Source organism: Callithrix jacchus, chromosome 8 (genome assembly GCF_049354715.1).
Source record: "Callithrix jacchus isolate 240 chromosome 8, calJac240_pri, whole genome shotgun sequence".
Lineage (NCBI taxonomy): Eukaryota > Metazoa > Chordata > Mammalia > Primates > Cebidae > Callithrix > Callithrix jacchus.
In genome coordinates this window covers 108890501-108907657 of record NC_133509.1, presented here as the reverse complement: position 1 = coordinate 108907657, position 17157 = coordinate 108890501, and the positions used below count along the sequence as shown (strand labels likewise).

At 43.6% G+C, this 17157-nt stretch overlaps 2 protein-coding genes across 7 annotated transcripts in view; one reads left to right on the top strand and one right to left on the bottom strand.

Annotated features, from left to right (window-relative positions):
• The window catches only part of ENTPD5 (ectonucleoside triphosphate diphosphohydrolase 5 (inactive)), a 68718-nt gene extending 56631 nt beyond the window's left edge, over positions 1–12087 (top strand). The window contains exon 18 of the mRNA XM_078335433.1: positions 11702–12087. Within this exon, the coding sequence (XP_078191559.1) occupies positions 11702–11734 (33 nt within the window). The 3' untranslated portion in view covers positions 11735–12087. The remainder of the gene's footprint in view (positions 1–11701) is intronic.
• On the bottom strand, positions 2264–17057 carry COQ6 (coenzyme Q6, monooxygenase). Of its 6 annotated transcripts, XR_008474496.2 has the most exons (13): positions 16859–17057; positions 13052–13186; positions 11786–11844; positions 11363–11486; positions 7469–7599; positions 6658–6765; positions 6517–6579; positions 5908–6015; positions 3704–3906; positions 3509–3624; positions 3175–3341; positions 2569–2711; positions 2264–2397 (listed from the first exon to the last, which is right to left on the bottom strand). XR_008474496.2 is itself a non-coding variant. In XM_002754120.7 (12 exons), the coding sequence occupies exons 1-12, from the start codon at positions 17019–17021 to the stop codon at positions 2368–2370; spliced, it is 1407 nt and encodes a 468-aa protein (XP_002754166.3). In that variant the 5' UTR covers positions 17022–17057; the 3' UTR covers positions 2264–2367. The 6 variants fall into 6 exon arrangements, 4 of the variants coding, with proteins under 4 accessions (XP_002754166.3, XP_078191515.1, XP_035116880.3 ...); XR_008474497.2 differs by lacking the exon at positions 5908–6015; XM_002754120.7 differs by lacking the exon at positions 2569–2711.
• Between the last annotated feature and the right edge of the window lie 100 nt (positions 17058–17157).

Sequence of the window (17157 nt, the reverse complement as noted above, 5' to 3'; positions counted from 1 at the left end):
GTGCAAGGAACGAGGCAAATTTCTGTATCCTTGTCCCTGAAATTCTTGTTGTCTTTAAATTCATTTTGGAATTTTCTTCAGACTTCTCACACTGACTTTTATTACTAAGGTCACCTTTACACCAACTGCCTTCCTCAAAAAATCCTTATAATGAAATAACAGAATCTTGAGTTGGAAACAGCCCAAAGAAATAAGCCAATGTTGTACTCAGTGCAGAATTCCCTAGAATTTCTAACAGGTTGTCATTCAGCTTCTGCTGAGGCATGTTCAAACAGCTTATTCCACTTGGGACCGCACTGATGTTAAAAAATTCCTTATATTGAGCTGAAAGCTACCTGTCTTCTAAGTGGTCTTAGTTCTGCTCTAGTCTCTTCTTCCAAAATCTTTCAGTATTTTGGAAAAAAGCTCCTCCCAAGTTCCTTGAGTGACATGACTTTTAGATCTCTTTCCATCTTTGTCAAAAAAAAGTAGGGTGCCAGACCAGTCACAGAATACTCAATGTCATCCATGTTTCCTCCAGTAGAAACCAGTAGTTTTACAAGAGGTAATCTGTGGGCTTGGTGTGGTGGCTCATGCCTGTTATCCTAGCACTCTGGGTGGCCGAGATGGGTGGATCACGAGGTCAGGAGTTTAAGACCAGCCTGGCCAAGATGGTGAAACCCCATCTCTATTAAAAAATAAATAAAGAGGTAATCTGTGTTCATTCAAGGTTCTTCCAGCTTGACAAATGCAGAGATGTAGAAATCTCTGGTCTTTATTCACAGCAGGGGCCATTTTGTAAAGCATACATACTGTCCAGCAGACTCCTTTGATCATCCCAAATACCTTTGAACTCTAGGGTAGCTGCAGTCTAACTCCAGAAACTTATCTATATCTTTTGTTAATTTTGATTAGACCTTCTGGAGAATTAGCCAACTTGTCCATCATACAAGCAGTTTGGAATGAGAATTTTTTAAAAAAACTTTTTTCTGTAAGGCCTATCCTGCCTGCAGTGGATCCTTTGGGCTTTTTGTTAAGAATTTGTAAGAGGTCTTACAGATTCTAATAGTTTCCTCTTTGCAAATGTGTTAATATATTTAAAATACTTAGGACATGGCCTGGCACATGACAGATGTTAACATCACTTTAGTATGAAGAACATCCTCGTGGGTCAATGGAGGTGTCCCTTAAAATTCTTCATCTTACCCGATTTTGTTTGCAAAAAGAATCTTCTGGAGAGTCTGTGTCTTCCTCACCTAGGCCACCTTTCCATTTTTTTGTGAAAAATGAACTTGTCCCCAAAGCCTCCACCAGTAGTCACGTAGCTTTGCACAGCAGCTGCCATCTTTAAGTCTTTTTCCTGAGATTCCAGGAAGATTATGACATTGTCACTTTTTTGTTGTAGAATCTTTTAAATTTTCTGCATTTGCCTGAAAAGTGCCCCTGTGGGAACAGATTTCTCATGGTTCTAAAAATTATTCCCAAGAATCCCTTACTTGGTTCAAAAGCAGACTGTTTCTTCTCATTTCATCTTCAAATCAGACTTTTGGGCAAGATGTTCTTTATAGTAAGCAAATCCACGACCTAAAAATCTCTTAACGAGGCATCTCTGGTCTTGTGAAGAGACCTCTTCAAAAACCCAATGTAAAACTCCCCTCCCTCCAGCTGGCCACCAGTCTGCCACCAAACATGAACAAATTCTGCTGCTAATCAATTTCCCTTTTGATCTGGTTCCTAAGGTTTTTGGATCTGTGCAATGAATTATTTATTAAACAGACAATGGTGTTCCAGAAAGGAACCATAAAATGGAAATCTGGTGCTGTGATAAAGTAATAACTAGCATTAATAAGATCTGGTTTTGATTTCAGCAAATCCAATGTACCTGTAACAAAGGTTGAAGCAATTTACATTTAATTTGCATTCTGATGTTAATTTTTAAACAGCAATTCTAACAAAAATGCATCAACTGAGTATTTGTAATTCTTACCTCTATCAAAAAACAACTATAAATTTATGACCAGCACTAAATATATATATATATATATATATATATATTACATATATATATATTTTCTCTTTAGAAGTGATTGTTAACAATTAGAAATGAGTGAGACAGCACCTGGTGGGTTTTTGTTGTTTTAGTAATAAAAAGCTCTTTTCAACCAAATTGTAATAGTCTTCCTTCGAAGTTTTTACCTTTGGTCTGGCTAATATATACTCCTCACGGCAAATTGTCATTCATTATTTGGGTGCCAGATGCCCATTAAGCAAAGAAGAAAAAGAATTCTCAAGTAAAGTAAATTTATTAAATTAAATTACATCTTGAAAATATGTATGACGGTCTTGTGGCAGGATGTTCTTTTTCATCAATGTAATCTTTAGGAGTACTCATTTGCTTGCGAAGGCCATAATCTGTTCCTGGAGAAAAAAGTGAAACTCTTAACATTGTAAGGTGAAGAAAAGAACTTTAAAATATCCAAGGTGATTAAAGCAAAAACTTAGCAAAAGACCATGTCGATATTCTTCTCAAGAGTCCATTTTATTTCAGCTAAAAAAAATATATACATATATATAAATATACACACACACACAGTTTGGAGACAGGTTCTTGCTGTGTTGACTGGGCTGGAGTGCAATGGTGTGATCATAGCTCACTGCAGCCTCAGACTCCTGGGCTCAAGCGGTCCTCCCTCCCCAGGTTCCTGAAGTGCTGGGATTACAGGTGTGAGCCACTGCACCCAGCAGAAAAAAATATATCTTTAAATGGAAGTTCTCAGGGAGGAAACAAGCCAAGCAGCAAAAGGAACTGAAACATCTTCATCATTAGAAAACCCTATTCGTTATTTTTTTCAAGACACTGGTCCTGCTCTGTCACCCAGCCTAAGTACAATGATGTGAACATAACTCGCTACAGCCTCAAACTCCTGGGCTTAAGTGATCCTCTCATCTCAATCTCCTCAATAGCTAGGACTACAGGCATGCGCCACCACACCCCCTACTCACTATTAAGTCCTTCTTATAGGTAAAGTTATTGCTTAGATGTTAACACTTATAAGCCTAGCAAGTGCTTTTTTGCTCATAACCCTTGGGAAGATAGATACATAAAGATAATTGTACAGCCAAGAAAATTAATTCAAAGAAGTTAAGAGCTATTTGCAAAGTCATTCCTCTGTGAGCAACCTCTTACCCTCTTACCTTGAGTGGAGACACTGCATTTGTGGCCTGCAAGCCCCACGTCCTGAGCAACACAAGCGGGGTGGCACTGGTGGAATAGAGCCTTTTTAATAAGTCTATAGCAGCCAGAAGAGCAGTGTTGTGACGCTGTCTGTCTGTTTCATAACCTGTGAGGTGGCTCATGGAGCCTGGAGGACAGAGGAAAGATTAAATTTCTAATCCAATAATGTTTCCTTCCCTTAAGTCAGATATATTTTATGTCCACTCCCTCTTGCTACTGTGGGCCATTTTGGCGCCCTGATCTTGCCTAACTATCTGACCTCTGGATACTTCTCCACAGTACGTGAATCCTTACCTAAGTCTTTCCCATTGAAGGCTGCCGTACTGAGGTGATGGGCCAAGCTGGAGATATCCCCAAAGCCCATGTTGACACCTTGTCCCGCAAGCGGATGGACTCTGTGGGCTGCATCCCTAAGAATAAAGAAGAGTTCAGGTGAAACCTCTAGCAGCAGAGTGAGAGGGGAGTGGCCCTGCTCTGTTACCATCTTACCCAATGAGTGCCACCCGAGGCCTGACGTACTCAGCCGCATGTCCCAACCCAAGAGGAAACAGAACTCGGCTTTTGGCATCCACCCTTGCTACGCTTGGGGGCAGCTGGCGAGCCGAGACCTTAGTGGGCTTCAGAAGGCCAACAGCGTATTGCAGCATGGCGCCAGCTGTGTCGATGAAGTCCGTGTGGTCAGCATCACTCCACTGAGCAGCATCAGCCACAAGACAAACAAGATGAAATTTGAGTAGCAGGGAATTAAAAATTCAACAAAGAAACCTTGTTTGTAACCAAAGCTTAGGGTAATGCTACCTAACTTGCCTACACTGATCTTGATCACAAGTGATAAACCCCTCAAGTGCAAAGCTCAACTTCCCATCACTCCCCACGGGTTTTAGGATCAAGCCAAACTGCACATGAGCTGGTCCTTGCCTACCTCTGAGCTTCACCTTTCACTAGTCCCCACCCTCAATAACCATGCACCGGCCACAGAGTGGCTCATAATATATCCTTCTACCTACATGACTCTCCTCTGCTTAGAATGCCCATCTGTATTTCATTAGGATAACACCTCAGAGCATCCAGAAGATGCCACCTCTTTTTGTAACTCCTCCAACCTTTATTTCCTCCTGTATGCTTCCACAGCATCCTATGCATACTTCCATTACTTCTGACATTGTCATTTATGGTCTTCCTCACTTGACTAGGAACTTCCTGAAAGCAGAGACCATTCTCAGTATCTCCAGAGCCTGCTACATAGAAAGCACAATTAATGGTGAATGACTGCACTGCAGAGGTCCTAGACCTCTAAGTATGGTACTCAGAGGGGGTACTGTTCACCATTTATCTTGGAACCCACTTAAGTATGTTCAGTTCCTTTTATTCTTCTTGCTACTACAGAGCAGTGGAGTCTCAGTTCATTGTTATGAAGATAGCAGGCCTTGAGTGTCATTTAGGCTCCAAAAATAATACTGGTACCCATATTATCCAAAGGCTGTGTCTACTCCAGAATAATTATTAGTATTTGTTGAGCACCTACAATGTACTAAAGATACTCCGTGTATTTTTAAAAAGTTCTCTCATTTTGAATAAAGACTTTCAAAATGAGAGAACTTTTTAAAAATACACGGAATAGCTTTAGTACACTGTAGAGAAGTTGGTGATACTATTTCCATTTTTTCAGGAAATTAACAGGTTGAACCAGTATTGAACCCACATCTGTCTACTAAGCTTACTTTTAAGCTCCATGCTGAAATTCGCTCAGCCTTTCCCTGGGAATACTTGCAATGAATCAGGCTTTAAAGTTTAGGTAGGCCAGGTGCAGTGGCTCACGCCTGTAATCCCAGCACTTTAGGAAGCCAAGGTGGGCAGATCACCTGAGGTTGGGAGTTCGAGACAGCCTGACCAACATGGAGAAACCCTGTCTCAACTAAAATACAAAATTTGCTGGGCATGGTGGTACATGCCAATAATCCTACCTACTGGGGAGGCTGAGGCAGGAGAATCGCTTGAACCCAGGAGGCGAAGTTGCAGTGGGCTGAGATCGTGCCACTGCACTCCAGCCTAGGCAACAAAAGTGAAACTCCATCTCAAAAAAAAAAGGTTCAGGTAACTGGAACCTAGCAGTGTTCAAAATGATCAAAGTGTTACAGCTTCAAAAAAAGGCCAATGCTAACCACCACGCAGGCAACTGTTTCAGTCGGCCTAACAGCAGCCCCAGACCCTCAAAAGGTTATTTGTTATTTCTATTGTTTTACATTTCCCTGTATGCCCTCCTCCACATAATGCAAACCAACCATTATCATTATGAAGGGACAGATGAATGCTTATTCCTTTTTCCTGACTCAAAACTACTTTTCTGGCTGGGCGCAGTGGCTCATGCCTGTAATCCCAGCACTTTGGCAGGCCAAGGTGGGCAGATCACTTGAGGTCAAGAGTTTGAGACCAGCCTGGCCAACATGGTGAAATCCCGTCTGTACTAAAAAATACAAAAATTAGACGGGCAAGGTGGCACATGCCTGTAGTTCCTGTAGTCTCCTGCTTAGGCAGGAGAATCCCTTGAACCTGGGAGATGGAGGTTGTAGTGGGCCAAGATCGTGCCACTGCACTCCAGCCTGGCAAGACTCTGTCTCAAAAAAAAAAAAAAAACCCCACCTTTCTGTATCTCCCCCTGCAACACATCATCAGCCAGGTAAGTTGATACTCACAAAGGCAGAGTTAACGGCATCCACAAATTGTTCCTCATCCATGCTAACTAGCTCTGCTGCATGTTCATGGGATGTGGACCAAACCAAGGAACTCAAGGTGTCTGAGAGCTGTGTCAAAAGAACACCAATACCAAGGGCTAAGCTTCTTCTACACTTGGAAGCTCTCAAGCACAAAAAGAAGGGAACATAAAACGAGCCTGGGGGCCGGGCGCGGTGGCTCACGCCTATAATCCCAGCACTTTGGGAGGCCGAGGCGGGTAGATCACGAGGTCAAGAGATCAAGACCATCCTGGTCAACAAGGTGAAACCCCGTCTCTACTAAAAATACAAAAATTAGCTGGGCATGGTGGTGCGCGCCTGTAGTCCCAGCTACTCGGAAGGCTGAGGCGGGAGAATTGCTTGAACCCAGAAGGCGGAGGTTGCAGTGAGCCGAGATCGTGCCATTGCGCTCCAGTTTGGGTAACAACAGTGAAACTCCATCTCAAAACAAACAAACAAGCAAACATAAAACTAGCCTGGGAATATTCCGTTGAAACCAGAAAAAGGCTGAGAGAAAGTGAAGAGGAAAGGCTGCATGTATGTGGGCAGACTGGCCAGAAGGATTCTTACCGGAAGCAGAGCAATGGGCCCAGAGGGAAGAAATCTCTGCCAGGCTACATTGTTTTCCGTGGCCTGCAACAGAGAGGAGAAGAGTTTCTCTGTGAAGTACCTAGTGCCTATGAAGAGTCCCCAGATGGCAGCTCATCTTACCTCTGATAAATGCAGAGTAGCCACAACAGCAGACTGGTCATAGTTCCAGCTCACATTCTGGATTCCAGCAGCCTGTCGTACTCCCGAGTTGTGACCATCTGCACCTATCTGCATGGACACACAAACCTGCTAAGTCTTACAGCCTCTTCATAAACTGCTTCAGTTTTTCTCCCCCCAGCTAAAGTTTCCTCCAGCTCTGACTGTTGGTGAGCCCATTCTGTGGCAGGAGACTTCCACCAGGCCTGCTTCACTCACAGCCCCTAGAGGCAGAGCCCCTGCATTGTGCTGCCTCAGCCTTGGCCAACAGAGCCAAAGCTGGACATGACTCAAAAGATGCCAGCCATGGGTTAACTCAGCCAGGCTTTCCTGATATTCGAACTACAGCAATGAGGAAAGTTTCAGTATGAGGCACGCACTGGAGCTGAATAGTTAGTTCTGATGTAGGGTTTGGAATGGCTGCCAAGTAAAAAGGGAAGGTTGTGAGCAGAAAGGAGAAAACTGAGAGGCAGGAGATCAATGACCACCGACTCCTCAGAGGGAAAGAACAGCCGCCATTCCCAAAACTCTGGTGCCTGCCCTGGGAGGCCCAGCTGTCTGTTACTTCACGACCTAAGACAGCCCATGAGATTGCTTCCTGTTTAGGATTTACGATGAGACCATCTCAACTTAAGTTGGCTTGAATGGGTGCTGTTCTTTATAACCAAAAGCTTTGCCTAAAATTAAACTATAGCTTACATCTAAAACCAGAGGCCCTGGAATCTAGGATAAGATGTAGATATACAAGACCCCTAGCAAAATAAGAATCAAATACCAACAATTTGGTCTGGAATGTGCTGCCATCACCTAGGGTAATATGAACCCAAGGGCTGGAGTCTGCCATAGGAAATGGACAAGGCCAGGTATAGCGAATGGCTTTGCTCCTGTAGAGAACTGTCACTCGGTCTGGGGAGGTCAAAAGAGAGAAAAAAAAATTAGAAAGGTGGGCTACATAGGCTGAGGAAAAAGCTATAGCTAAACCTAAAGCAAGGTCCTAGGACAGCAGTGTCTTGATATTTAAGATTAAAAAAAAAAAGTGATTAATGCTGTGGTCTGTGAGCTAATAGATGACAGAAGCCACAGAGATGACTCAATGTCAAAAAAAAAAAAAAAAAGGCATTTAAGTTCTCAGTGAACTCCGTCAGAGGCAGTCTTCCTTACTGTCCACATGCTTCTGCACCTCCGTTTTTACCCTACACCTAAATGAGCCCATGTGTGCTTTCACAGTAGACAAGCTGGGAACACCGTAGGCTGAAACAAATCCTGTACAAGATTTTCTTCCAGCTGGAAATCATTTTATTTTTCTGATCATAAAAACAATATGCTCTGTGGCCCCAGGCATACTGTAACTACTGTGAGATATCATTTCAGTCTCACTAGGATGGCTACGATTTTTTTTCTTTTCTTCTTTTCTTCTTTTTTGAGACAGAGTCTCGCTCTGTCACCAGGCACCAGGCTGGAGTGCAGTGGCGTGATGATCTCGGCTCACTGCAACCTCCGCCTCCGGGTTCAAGCAATTCTCCTGCCTCAGCCTCACGAGTAGCTGGGATTGCAGGCGTGCACCACCACACCCAGCTAATTTTTGTATTTTTAGTAGAGACAGGGTTTAACCATGTTGGCCAGAATGGTTTTGATCTCCTGACCTCATAATCCGCCTGCCTTGGCCTCCCAAAGTGCTGGGATTACAGGCGTGAGCCATTGCGCCTGGCCATTTTTTTTTTTTAAAAAGGAAAATAAGTGTTGGTGAAGATGTGGAGAAATTGGAATCCTCATATTCTGGTGTGAAAGTGAAACTGTACAGCCTCTTTATGACGAGACAATCTCAACTTGAGCTGACTTGAATGGGTACTGGTCCTTATAACCAAAAGCTTTGCCTAAAAAAATTTTTTTTTCCTTTTGAGACGGAGTTTTGCTCTTGTTACCCAGGCTGGAGTGCAATGGCGCAATCTCGGCTCACCGCAACCTCCGCCTCCTGGGTTCAGGCAATTCTCCTGCCTCAGCCTCCTGAGTAGCTGGGACTACAGGCACGCGCCACCATGCCCAGCTAATTTTTTGTATTTTTAGTAGAGACGGGGTTTCACTCTTTTGACCAGGATGGTCTTGATCTCTTGACCTTGTGATCCACCTGACTCGGCCTCCCAAAGTGCTGGGATTACAGGCATGAGCCACCGTGCCTAGCCTTTGCCTAAAATTAAACTATAGCTTAGATCTAAAACCAGAGGATTTAGAATATATATCAGAATATATAAAGAACTCCTATAACTCAAAAAGAGAAATAATCCAATTTAAAAACAGACAAAAGATTTTGAACAGACATTTCTCCAAAGTGGATACACAAATGGCCAGTAAGGACATGACCATATTTAGATCTATATGCTCTATGCACCCAGGCACGGGTAGCTAACGCTTGTAATCCTAGCAATTAGGGAGGCTGAAGCAGGAGGATCACTTGAGCCCAGGAGTTCAAGACCAGCCTGGGCAACATGGTGAAACATCTCTACAAAAAAATCAGCCAGGCGTGATGGCATGTACCTGTAGTGCCAGTTCGTCAGGAGGCTGAGGAGAGAGGATTGCTTGAGCCACTGAACCCCAGCCAGGGAGGACAAAGCAAGAGCTTGTCTCAAAACAGAACAAAATACTCTCCAAAAACATCAGACTGTATACATCATTTACACCTTTTTCTGTCAGTCAGTCATACCCTCAACAAAGTGATTTAAATAATAATAGTGAGCCAGCTGTAAAAGTTTGGAAGACAAAGAAGGGTTAAGGGGGGGGGGCAGGAATCACCCTTAATCAAACTACTCACAGACAACCGCAGTTACAGCTTTGGTGTATGGCTTTCCTATGCATGTACATGCACACACACACAAGTATGATCATATGACCCAATATATTACAGAACAAATTTCTAAGCTATTAAATTTTAGATCCAAATTATCTTTAAAAGCTGCATCATGGTTCATTGAACTACTATCCAAAATCAAAAAGCATTTAAGTTGCTTCCAATTTTTCTCTCTCTAGAACACCAAGATATTTGCAAATCACATAACTGATAAATTTATATTCAGAATATGTAAAGAACTGTAAGTCAAAAACAGAAATAATCCAATTTAAAAAGAGGCAAAAATTCTGAACAGACATTTCACCAAAGTGGGTACACAAATGGCCAGTAGGGACACGAAAAGATACTCAGCATCATTAGTCATTAAGGAAATGCAATCACTACTACCATGAGATATCACTTCACTCTCACTAGGATGGCTACAATATTTTTTTTTTTTTTTTGAGATGGAGTCTCGCTCTTGTTACCCAGGCTGGAGTACAATGGCACTATCTCGGCTCACTGCAACCTCTGCCTCCTGGGTTCAAGCAATTCTCCTGCCTCAGCCTTGCGAGTAGCTGGGATTACAGGCATGTGCCACTACACCCAGCTAATTTTGTAATTTCAGAAGAGATAGGGTTTCTCTATGTTGGTCAGGCTGGTCTCGAACTCCTGACCTCAGGTGATCCACCCGCTTGAGCTGCCAAAGTGCTGGGATTGCAGGTGTGAGCCACTGCGCCCAGCCGGCTACAATTTTTTTTCTAAAAAAGGAAAACAAGTGTTGGTGAGGATGTGGAGAAACTGGAACCCTTATATACTGGTGGGAAAGTGAAATTGTACAGCCTCTTTAGAAAAAAAGTTTGGCAGCTTCTGAATATGCTAAACATAGGATTATTATATGACCCAGCAATTCCACTTCTAAGTATACAGCCAGGAGAAATGAAAACATGTCCACACAAAAACTTGTACACAAATATTCATAGCATTATTTACAATTGCCAGGAAGTGGAAACAGCCCAAATGTCTATCACTGATGAATGGGTAAGCAAAATTTGGCATATCCACAAAATGGAATGCTATTCAACAACAAAAAGGAATCAAGCTGATACAAGCTACATGGATGAATCTCAAAAATACTATGCTCAGTGAGAAGTCAGACACAGATGAATACATGTTATATGACTCCATCACATGAATTGTCCAGAATAAGAAAATCTAGAAAGACAGAAAACAGATTAGTAGTTGCCAGGGACTAGGGGTGGGAATGGAGAATGAATAAATGGGTTTCTTTTTGAGGTGATGGTTGTGGAACTCTATAAATACACTAAAAGTTACTGAATTGTACACTTAAAATGGGTGAATTTTATGGCATGTATAACTGAATAAAACTGTTTTTTTAAAAAAAAAAACAATCCTGGCCGGGTGCGGTGGCTCATGCCTGTAATTCCAGCACTTTGAGAGGCTGAGGTGGGCAGATCACTTGAGTTCAGGAGTTCAAGACCAGCCTGGCCAACATGGTGAAACCCTGTCTCTACTAGAAATACAAAAATTAGCCAGGCGTGGTGGTAGGTGCCTGTAATCCCAGCTATTTGGGAGGTTAAGGCAAAAAAATTGCTTGAACCCAGGAGGTGGAGGTTGCAGTGAGCCAGGACTGCGCCACTGCACTCCAGCCTGGGCAACAAGAGCAAAACTCCATCTCAAGGGGGAAAAAAAAGAACAACCATGAAATAATCATCAGAGGATTTCTCTATGGTGGACACTGAATATCTGTAAAAGAGATCCTTTCTTCCAGTAAGTCCTAAGCAGTTCACTTCCCAATGAATGCAAGATGGAAGATGGGGGCCTCACCAGACACGGCCTCCAGCTGCTTAGTGAGAGCATGCATGATGACATCATTCTCCACGATATAGCCCATGTCATCTAAATTATCCTTATCAAACATTATCAGGGCCTCTGAGCAGGCATCCCACACCTGGAAACAAAATGAGAGTTTGCATTAAGACCAAGAAGGAAACATCACTCCAATCAGAAACAATATTGCCTTCCCAAGTGACCGAGCAAAAAACCACAATTTGTCAGCCTCCCTGGCAGAAAAGTATAAAATAATAGGAAAATTCTCCTGAGAATGCTTCTCCCCACTTCCTTGGACTGAATGTGAACCTTGTCTGATTCCTCCTACATGTACAGAACACTTGGAGAATGTGGACTCGGATATCTTAACACAAGACAGACCAAGACATCTTAACAAAATTGAAAAAGATAAAGGGGCACCTGCATTCGCCGAAAGGCTCTGTATCTCATGTTGCAGATATGGTCCCAGGCACCAAAACCTACAAAAGAAAGGATCTGAAGATCAGAGTGACCTCACAGACACCTGGGCTTCCCCTTTGTCCCTCCATTCTGTTCCATAAGAGGCTGTTTTCAGTGTGCTTTAATAATACTCTCCACTTCTATTTTGTTTGATGTTAGTACCTAAGCTACTCTGTTCCCCAGTTCCAGCATGAAAAAAGACCCAGCTTCCATGATCAAAAGGCCAAATCATATAAAGGGGAAATAAAAAAGAAAACCAAACCTATATCATTCTTTATCTTCATCATCTTATTGAAATTATAAACTTCCTAAAGACAATTTTTAAAAAATTATTTTTACAAAGTGATTTCTAGTAACTTGAAACCATTTTTTTTTTTTTTAAGATACAAGGTCTCAATATGTTGCCCAGGCCAGACTTAAACTCCCAGGCTCAAGCAATCCTCCCATCTTAGCCTCCCAAGTGGCCAGGACTACAGGTACGCATGACTGTGTCTGGCCTATTTTTTATTTTTTAGTCCTTCACAGCACTGAACAGATTCATTCATTGAAGAACTATTTACTGAGCACCTACTATGTGCCAAATACAATAGAGTGGGAAAACAAACAAAGTCCCTGCACTTCTGCAGTTGACATTATAATTGGAGAGATGGACAATAAAAAGCAAACACATAATATAATGCCAGGTAGTAGTAAGCATTATGGAAAAAAAAAAAAAGCAGAGGAAGGGGCTAGAATGTGATGGAAGAGTTTAATTTGAGATGGTGTGATTTCAGACAGGATGGTCTGAGGGAATCATCTAGCAGACCTAAGGACAATTTGCTCAGTGGCTCCATGTGCACACATTCATCTGCACCCCAGGAACATTTCACATGCAAGCTCCTTAGCTTGCTAGAGGACTTGACTCAGGATGAAAAGGGCACTGCTATTCGAAGTGCATGTTCATAATTAGTTCATCTGATTTCAGTTCCACCAATTCATAATGATACAACATCACAAGTGAAGTCAACATGATGGACCCACATACCTCAAGGATGTATTCCTCAGACAGGGAGTTGATTCAGTAGCAATTTCAACTATGCGCTAGACTACCAAACCCACCCGCTTCTCTCCACCCACCTCAGTGAGCTCCCTCCTTGTCAGATGCTCTGATGACTCTGCCCCATGGGACATATTAGGAAGCTGAGGGGGTAAGGAGATTGGATCTTTGAAGGAGGATCTTCTACTCACTACTGAGAAGCGTTGCAGAGCCAGGGGAAATGGAGCTGACCCTGTTGCTGTAAGTTTCTGACAATTTCTCCAATACTTTCTTTGGACCTGCTTCTAGCAACAGGATTTTCTTGTCATGAAAGTGAACGTCATATCCTAAAAAAATAAAAAAAAGCAAACATCAAACATTTTGTCATTTTAGTAAAATCAATTTAGTTCCTTTCCCATTACCAAAAGAAACAAGAGTAACTACTTAACCCTTAGAATATGAATTTCTTACAGAGTACATAAACACTATACCCATGAAGAGTCCTAAGCAATAACATACACCACCATGTCAGTCATAAGAAGCACGGTGCCCACAACTGTAAGCCTTCTCTAAACACCACTACATGCCACATGCCAGGAAGCAAATAACGGCAAACACATAACTAGCAAACAGAATGCCCTAGAAAGGAAAAATGAAGACTACAGTATTTAAACACCAGTTATTTCCTGTCTCCAGAGTATTAAGTCACTAAAAATTACAACTCCTGGTCAAAAGAAAAAGGGGAATAAATAAGCAAAATTCAATGCAGTCTCAAGATTAAACCAAGAATAAAAAATTAGAGTTTATAAAGGCTGGGTGTGGTGGCTCACGCCTGTAATCCCAGCACTTTGGGAGGTCAACACAGGCAGATCACCAGAGGTCAGGAGTTCAAGACCAGCCTGGCCAACATGGTGAAACCCTGTCTCTACTAAAAATATAAAGAACTTAGCCAGGTGTGGTGGCAGGCTCCTGTAATCTAAGCTACCTGGGAGGCTGCACCAGGAGCATCGCTTGAACCTGGGAGGTGGAGGTTGCAGTGAACCGAGATTGCGCCACTGTACTCCAGCAGTGAAAAAGAGTGAAACTCCATCTCAAAAAAAAAAAAAAAAAGAATTGAGAGTTTATAAAAGAAAAGGTGGGCCAGGCATGGTGGCTATGGTGGCTCATGCCTGTAATCTCCAGTATTTTCGGAGGCTTAGGTGGGAGGATCATTTGAGCCCAGGACTTCAAGACCAGCCTGGGCAGCATGGCAAGACCCTGTCTCCACAAAAGAAAAAGTTTTTAAAAAACTAGCCAGGTGGCCAGGCATGGTGGCTCATGCTTGTAATCCCAACACTTTGGGCGGCCTAGGCAGGTGAGGTCAGGAGTCTGAGACCCTCCTGACCAACATAGTGAAACCCTGTCTCTACTAAAAATACAAAAATTAGCTGGGCGTGGTGGTGCATGCCTGTAATCCCAGCTACTTAGGAGGCTGAGGCAGAAGAAATCATTTGAGCCCGGGAGGCAGAGGTTGCAGTGAGCCAAGACTGTGCCACTGCACTCCAGCCTGGGGAACAGAGTGAGACTCCGGCTAAAAAAAAAGAAATAGCCAGGCATGGTGGCACAACCTGAGCCAAGCTTGTGCAACTGCACTCCTACCTGGGGGACAGAGCAAAAGCCTGTCTCAAAAAATAAAAAGAAAAAAGAAAACAAAGAAGTGGCAGTTACTATTAATTTTTTTTTCTTTTTTGAGATAGAGTCTCGCTCCGTCGCCCAGCCTGGAGTGCAATGGCGAAATCTCAGTTCACTGCAACCTCCATCTCCCAGGTTCGAGCAATTCTCCTGTCTCAGCCTCTCAAGTAGCTGGAATTACAGGGGCATGCTGCCACCCTGGCTAATTTTTTTGTATTTTAGTAGAGGCAGGGTTTCATTGTGTTACCCAAGCTCAGGCACTCCACCCGCCTCAGCCACCCAAAGTGCTGCAATTGCAGGAGTGAGCCACTGAGCCCAGCCCATTTTTTTTTAACTTTAAAAATAAAACATTAGGTCAGACACAGTGGCTCACACCTATAATCCCAGAACTTTGGGAGACAAAGGAGGATGGATCACTTGAGCTCAGGAGTTTGAGACCACCTGGGCAACATGGTGAAACCCCGTCTCTAATAAAAACCAAACAGCCAGGTATGATGGCGGGTGCCTGTGGTCCCAGTTTCTAGGAAGGCTAAGGCATGAGAATCACTGGAACCTAGGAGGCAGACGTTGTAGTAAGCTGGGATCCTGCCACTGCACTCCAGCCTGAGTGACAGAGGTGGCAGAGCAAAGACTGTCTCAAAAAAAAAAAAAAAAGCTCCAGCCATACAGACAGTAAGCTTTTGCTGTGGAGGATGGGGCACAGGGACATCCTCTGTAAAGGGCACCGTCTTCTTTTTCTTTTTTTTTTTTCCCTGAGGCAGAGTCTCCTTTTGCCCAGGAGTGTAGTGGTGTGATCCCAGCTCACTGCAACCTCCACTTCCCAGGTTTAAGTGATTCTCACACCTCAGCCTCCCAAGTAGCTGGGACTACAGGTGCGTACCACAATGCCTGGCTAATTTTTTGTATTTTTTTTTTTAGTAGAGATGGGGTTTCACCATGTTGGTCAGGATGGTCTCAACTCCTGATCTCAGGTGATCCACCCACCTCGGCCCTCAAAGTGCTGGGATTAGACATGAGCCACTGTGCCTGGCCAACAGGCACTGTTTTCTAGTCCCACATACCTCTGCCCTTAATCTAAGGCAAGCTTGTCCAACCATGGCCCAGGACGGCTTTGAATTTGGCCCAACACAAATTCATAAACTTTCTTTAAACATTATGAGGTGTGTGTGTGTGTGTGTGTGTGTAAGCTCATCAGCTATTGTTAGTGTTTTTTATGTGTGACCCAAGACAATTCTTCTTCCAATGTGTCCTGGGGAAGCCAAAAGATTGGACACCCTGATCTAAGGTCAGCTGTTCCACCCTATGATCCTCATCTCACAGGATATGCAAAATTTAACTTAAAGCAGATCATACACTTCTGTAACAGCTAAATCCATAAAATACTTAGAAAAAAGCCCAAGTAGTAAATCTTTGTGACTTTCTTAGCTATGACACCAAAAGCACAAATGATAAAAAGACTGATACAATGGACTGCATCAAAACTTAAATCTTTTGTGCTTCAAAGACCATTATCAAGAAAGTAAAAAGACTACAAAATGGAAGAAATATCTGTAAGTCATTTATCAGATTAGGGACTTGTATACAGAATAAGATAATGGTTATGCAGGAGTGCTAATGCCCGTAATCTCAGCACTTTGGGAGGCTGAGGCAGGTGGATTGCTCAAGCCCAGGAGTTCCAGACCAGCTTAGGCAACATAGTGAGACCTCATCTCTACAAAAAAAATACAAAAAACCAGCCGCGTGATGGTGCATGCCTGCAGTCCCAGCTATGTGGGAGGCTGAGGCAGGAGGATCAATTGAGCCCGGGAGGTTGAGGCTACAGTGAGCTATGATCGTGCCACTGCAGTGCAGCCTAGGCACAGAGTGAGATACTGTCTCAAAAAATAAATAAAAATAAGTTAAAAACAGTGCAAAGGGTCTGAATATGCATTTCTCCAAAGAAGATACACAAATGACCAATAAGCATTTGAAAGGATATTCAACATCATTAATCATTCGGGAAATACAAATTAAAACCTGGAGATTCCACTTTACACCGAGTAAAGACAATGACAAGTACTGTCCAGGATCTGGAGAAACTGCAACTCTCAAATATAAAAGAAAACCCTGGAAAGGCCTGTTTTCCCATGAGTAGGGCTCTTAGAACGCCCCTCCCACTTTTGACCCTACTGAACCCTGAACGACCACATGCATTCCGGCCGGCCCTGGGGTTCCTCTAGGAGTGTAGGGGAGAAGCGTCGCGAGACCCGAGCACCTGTCTTTGGGCAAGCAGTGCTAGGGCCTCCACGGCTCTCATCGTGCCTCTGCGGCCCAGTTCCCCGCCACTAGTAGCCTGGAGAGGAGCTTACCCAAGGCACAGGCCATGGCAGCGCCCACCAGGCCTCCACCCGACACCACCACGTCGTACACAGTGTCTGTTGAGGCGCCGGACCACCTGCGACAGGGCACCAGCGGGCCGCTGTGGGCAGCTGCACGCACAGCGCCCCATCGTCTCACAAGCCGGGCCGCCATGGTGCAGACGTGCGCGGTCGCACTCGGGACACGAGCAGGCCCACCTAGATAGTGCTTCCGGAGCAGAACCCTCCAATCCCGTCCCGCTTCAGCGGCGTCCTCAGAACCGGAAATAAAATGCACGAAAAGAATAGGC

Excerpts from the sequence above, each read along its gene's own strand:
- COQ6 (XM_002754120.7), bottom strand. The coding sequence starts at position 17,021 with ATGGCGGCCCGGCTTGTGAGACGATGGGGCGCTGTGCGTGCAGCTGCC. Across the intron at positions 6,766-7,468 it reads CATTCCAGACCAAATTGTTG|ATAGGTGCAGATGGTCACAA; the intron begins GTATTTGATTCT and ends GTGTCCATGCAG. Across the intron at positions 3,625-3,703 it reads CCTCGGGTGGCACTCATTGG|GGATGCAGCCCACAGAGTCC; the intron begins GTAAGATGGTAA and ends CTTTATTCTTAG.